Source organism: Brachycentrus maculatus, unplaced genomic scaffold (genome assembly GCF_059751285.1).
Source record: "Brachycentrus maculatus isolate JH-2025_06_01 unplaced genomic scaffold, ASM5975128v1 h1tg000256l, whole genome shotgun sequence".
Taxonomy (NCBI): domain Eukaryota; kingdom Metazoa; phylum Arthropoda; class Insecta; order Trichoptera; family Brachycentridae; genus Brachycentrus; species Brachycentrus maculatus.
The window spans coordinates 100,947-106,946 of NW_028281007.1; the positions used below are offsets into that span (position 1 = coordinate 100,947).

At 33.0% G+C, this 6,000-nt stretch overlaps 1 protein-coding gene across 1 annotated transcript in view; it reads right to left on the reverse strand.

Moving 5' to 3' along the window:
* The window catches only part of LOC148306059 (hemicentin-2-like), an 81,203-nt gene extending 78,531 nt beyond the window's left edge, over positions 1 to 2,672 (reverse strand). Inside the window, exons 1-2 of the mRNA XM_088265662.1 lie at positions 2,651 to 2,672; positions 861 to 1,028 (exon numbers count right to left, since the gene is read on the reverse strand). Of these exons, the coding sequence (XP_088121788.1) occupies positions 861 to 1,028; positions 2,651 to 2,672 (190 nt within the window). The remainder of the gene's footprint in view (positions 1 to 860; positions 1,029 to 2,650) is intronic.
* Positions 2,673 to 6,000: the final 3,328 nt, after the last annotated feature.

Consider the following 6,000-nt stretch of genomic DNA (forward strand, 5'->3'; position numbering starts at 1 on the left):
ATGATACAAACATCCATATATTTATATATATATATATATATATATATATATATATATATATATATATATATATATATATATATATATATATATATATATATATATATATATATATATATATATACACATATATATACATATATATACATATATTTATTTATAATATATATATTTATAATATATACGTTCTAAGTAAGTAAAAGAGATCAGGGTCAAGGATATAATGTGTGTTTTATGGAAAAGACAATGAAGAACGAATTGTATAAATGAGAATATAAAGATAAAAGTAGCATAGTTTAGTGCACTCAATAAAAAATGTATCTTCTTTTTGTACAAAACAATTATTTTGTATATTGGCGGGCTTATTGCTTGGAAGCATTTTTAACTAATAAATAAAGAAAGTTCTACTGACTAAAAATTATACCTTATGTACCCATTTGATTAATATTGGTACTTGTTCATAAATAAACACACTTAAAAAATATAAATTTTAAATAATTTGTTTTAGTTTTTACTATCAAATAATTAGAGTATTTTATTTACAACATTTTGAGTGACAACAATTTTCCAAATACTTGTTCACAAAATCTGGATTATCTCCAATTACAGGAGTTATTTTCATATAATTTTTTGACATCTCATCAAAGATGAAGAACAATATGGTCTGTAAGTCTGAGAAGCCCCGTAAATGCCCAGACTTTCAAATTCTTCTTCATCTTTGATGAGATGTCAAAAAATAATAGAGTATTAAAGACCGCAAATTCATGAAAATCGGAAAGTTAAAGGGAAAAGGATCAGATAAGGAGCTGAGGGAGATGGGTAAAGGTGAAATTAAGGACTTAATTGAAATGGATACTGACCCTGAATTTCCTTATCTCGCAGTGTCCAGGTGAGTCTAGGCGAGGGGCGGCCGCCGCCCACCACGCACTCCAGCCGCACGCGTGCCCCCTCCGTGAGGGGCCCCAGCGTGCTGGCGTTGGTGACCGCCGCCCCCGAGGCGTCCAGTACGCGGATGGATGATGGCTTCACTGCAGAAGGAGGAGAAAAAACATATGTAAATAATTGTATTTGTATTTTTTTACTAAGAATTCGTCGGGTTTGGTGTTGTGGAACAAGTCTGAGGGTCGTTGTAGTTAATTCCCTCTTATTTTTTATTTATTGAATAAAAACCCGGTAAGAGTGTCGGAAATGAAGACTCCAAGTAACATATCTGGCAAGAGTCTACAAGATAGAATAAGGAGCCCCAGGATAAGATAAATATGCGAGATCGAAGATTTGAAGATTTGATTTATATATTAAATATTAAAATCAAACACTAATTTCTAGAGTCTACCAAATTATATTTTAGTATTAAAAAAAACATTAAAATAAAATTGGTGACAATTGTTTCGTCTTGTTATGGCATTTTTAAACTATTATGAAGATTAAATGGGCAGGTTTCTTATATGTATACAGCTATACAATTTTAGGTACTTAAGTAACAGAAGTAAAAATTAACAAGCAACATCGTAATAGTTTGTGTAATTTATGATCCAATGGGATTACTCTGATTCATTACCCTTTGTAACATTTAATAAACACATTTAAAAAAAATATAATATGAATAATCTTTTAAGAAGCAAGGAAAACCATAATGAAAAACCGATAAATCAAAAATCTCAACAAAACCCTCCAAGTGGTTTGTATATCGACCGGTGACTTTTTAAGGGTTCAATCTCAGAAAAACGACAAATGAGTATAAAAATAGAATAAGAAACAAAAGAATCCATTAATATAACGACATGTGTATCAAGTTAAGAAGGAATAGGACGCTGCGGTACCTGAATGTATAACAGTTGTATGGGATTTTCCCACTGTCAACGGAGTCGAGTCCTTTTGTTAGTTGCACGCACCCTCGGGACTCGGGACTCGGGAGGGGATGAATTATTATTGTTGCTTAAATAACTGGCACATACATTTTTGGTCTTCCGTATCCGTCATGCGAAATGAAATGTAAAAAAAAACGAATCCATACGGAACTAAGAGCGGATGTATACTATTAACATATATTTTCGTGATATGTACCTTACTTGGATTAATATAGGATGGGGAAAAACATACGGGTTAATTTAAAATTTAAATATTTTTAACATTTTTATTAATTTATATAATGCCACTTTTTCTTTAAAGTGGTATTAAACCAAGCAAAACTTTGATTTAAAATTTATAAAATTTACCATAAAGTGATTGCTGAATCCATTAATGAAATTAAACTCTTTTTATTTTATTAGCACTAAATAAATTCACAACAAAAGGGAATCATATGTTCAACATATTGGCTTTGCACAGCCTTATACGAGTGCAGATATGTGATTAGATTGGACATAATATGAGTATACCTGAGATACAAGTATACTCGTAATTTGACTTATCACTTTAATTTTACTAAAAATTTTTCAGACTAATCTAATTTTCCTCTTCCTTTAAAACGATAGTTAGCCAGGAGCATCGAGAATAAGCCTTTTAAGCCAACAAAGTAACGCCCTTCGAACTGTAAATTTTTCTATGTTTTTCGATCATATTTTATTTTTTAATTGTATCCAAATATTTTGGGACACCTCGTTTAATATAAATACCAAAAAGTATGTTGATACTAAACACACGTACGTACGAACATCCCTCATGAACTCCATTTCCTTGCGTCAATCAACGTGAGATAGAACTGCCCTTTTTATTTGGGAAAATTACTGCTAACCTCTAAGAGGGAAGTTTATTTTATAGGTAACGCATTAATATTACGAAATGCGGCCGCATATCATAACCAGCCCATTTTTATGGCAGTCTCTCGCGAATTTATTAAGACACTGAATATTTAACCCGATATCACAGGCGACTTGTACCCGACTTGTGACTTGATCATTTTCGTTGGCATTATTTTATATTTATACTTATATACGGTGTATAAAGTATCTCATTATATATGTAAATAAAACATTTAAATACATAGGGTGTTTTTTTAAGAGGTATGTTTTTTAAAGAAGCAACATTGTTTATCCGGACTGTCAATTTGACAGTGACAGTTAATTTATACTCAGCACGTTTTGTTATTTCACCATAAATAGACTGAACGACCATTATGGGAGTCGTAGGTTCGGTGAACGGGCCGAAAACAATGTTCAGATTGATCCTTCTTATCAACGCCAAATTTTGTTTTTCAAAAAAGGCACATTTTTGGTTAAACGGCTATGTCAATAAGCAGGATTGCTGAATTTCCAAATCTGGAGTAGAGAAAACTCAGAAACCTTTGTCGAGACGCCCTTACATCCATTCCAAGTCACTGTTTAGTGTGTTTTATAGGCAGGTGGAATCATTGGTCAATATTTTTTTAAAGACGATGCCGGCCATAATGTTGCGGTCAATGGAGAGCGCTACAGAACCATGATTACTTACTTCTTCGTACCTCAGTTGAATGGCATTGGTGTTACAGAGCTGTAGTTTATCAAGATGGCGCAACACGCCACACGGTGGGTGCCACCATCAGTTTATTGCGGATAATATGAATTTGTATACCTCTAAAAAAACACCCTATATAAGGATACAATTTGTAATACTACGCGTCTTAATATTTTAAATGCATCGTATCCATCGGAATCCCCTAAAGAGGTTTTGGGGAAGATTGGCCGTTTTTCGTACTGCTAAATTGACAATTTAAAGTAGCTAAAGCGAAATGCTCGTAGAAAAAGTAGATCCGAATTAAACATATATGAATCTGACTCAAAGATCCTGAATAAATTGTGAATAATAACATAAGTTTCAGAGAATTATTATACGATTACAAATCATATTTATTGTATGCTATTAATAAATCAGTCGCTTTGTGCTGAGAAAATATATTATTTTTCTAAAGGAAAATTATTTTCATCCATTTTTTAAAGACTCACGTGAATAATATATAAATTTTTACGCAACATATTATTTCATTCTCCTACCAGGCATGAATTATTATTTTTACATACTGAACTTAAAAATTACGTTAAATGTTACTTAAAAATTATGTGCGTATTGTTTTATTTTATTTTTAATGTTTTTAGATAGCGTATTAGACAGAAAATGAAATGTTTATAAAATAAACCATAAATTTAATTTTTAGTACTGTCTTAAAAATAAAGGAGATACAAAATGCAGAACAAACATCAATGCAGCTTTAAACCATAAATATACCATGACCGTGTTCAAACGTCTTCATATTTTGTGTTCGAGTATGAAATAATTAGTTTTTAATTTATTTATCAAGGGAATAACATTATGTGTATACTTATTGCTTAAAAATTTACTTCCAAACAATGAACATATGATTCGTGAATTTATTTTGTACTTTTGGCGGGAATCGAACCCGCGACGTCAGTTTCGCAGTCGAGCATCGACCCAACCACGTCACGGCGCCTAGGCGCGCCTGTCTGAAAAATAAAATATCCACAGAAATTTAATACAAAAATAAAGCTAAATTTAATATCAATTCGAGGAAGATTTCACTTGAATGAAATGGTCCACACATGTGGACAAAGCGATTCAAAAACTTCCGTATAAACACCTATTCGGTAGTCGAAAGGTAGAGTTAATATTAATAAAATTTCATTTTAATAATTTATGTATAAATAAATTTGAAGTGAGTTGAAAACAATAAATAATCGTGATTAGTTTTTGTTTTCGGAAACATTCTGTTCGGAGAAGTCGAGTGGCATCTCCCGAACTAGGAACTGGGGCGCAACTTGTTAGGAAGTGTTTTATGGCTTCCTACCCTCCCCACCTACACCACTGCACCACTACACCACTACACGCCCGTGACGTCACGCCGGAGAGAAAAGTGAGAGGAAGTCAGCTGTAGTTGGGCGCCAATGTAACGCTATGGACCCGATACCGGGCTCGGTTTATCAAATATTGGTTTAACACGTACTCGTAAAGGTTAAAGTTATTCATCATGGGTTCATCTTAACCCTTCACTGCATGATTTTTTTTTGCATGACTGCATGACTACATCGACATTTCGTCTTCGACAGACCAATGAAGTTATTATTTTGGCGTTCATAGCGCGTCTTGTTATGAATTTATCTAATCAGCAACAACAAAGAATGGCTGCTTGTATTTTTGAAGAACGTTTTAACACTAACTTTTGGGTATGTAACAAATTTGATACATTATGCAGTGAAGGGTTAACATTCCAATGTTGAGAGCTCAAGTATCTTATAAAAATTTTTCATCAATGCTCCCCGTGGAATTAATTGCACAAGTACTTTATTTTGTGCAGGGCGCTATGCAACCAAAACTAGCTTCTTTTCGCTTATACATCAGACAATACGATGAAAACCTAAAATACAGCTTGGTTGATTTATTCCTATAGCAAAGACAGCTATACAAAAAAATAGATAAATTATCTTACTCCTCGATTGATGAAACTTGTTTGAGGATACCTTGTTTCAATGGATTATGATATTTCTCACACACAAACATACACGCACACACACTCTGCAAGTATGTGGATATTTTTACTAATAAAAATCTCTAAAATGACATTTAATTAATACGAATTTTTCGATAAACCAAAATTGAAAAACACGCAAAAGGCATTTTGTTTGCGTTCGTAATAGATTCAGAGACAAAAATAGGAATTAGCGACTATAAATCTCGCAGGAAACTAGAGACCAACTCGTTACATTAGCGGAGTATCCTTTATAATTCATTCACTCCACATCCCTCTTTATATCCTGCCACTTCCGGTGCCTTCGTCTACTTCCGACCGAACAATACTCTACACTCCAACTAATGAACATTTAAGGACTTTTATTTTTGTGGAACGCCGCCAAACTTTTGACAGTTCTTGCCTTACAAAAATTCCAAACAATACAATAAATTATTCGACATTTTATTGGATTACTTTTAACTGCTGTCTATGCGAGTTAACCTTTGCCGAACGGAATGCCAGATCGCACCGCAAATGCCGAAAGGGGGATTTTATTGCGACCA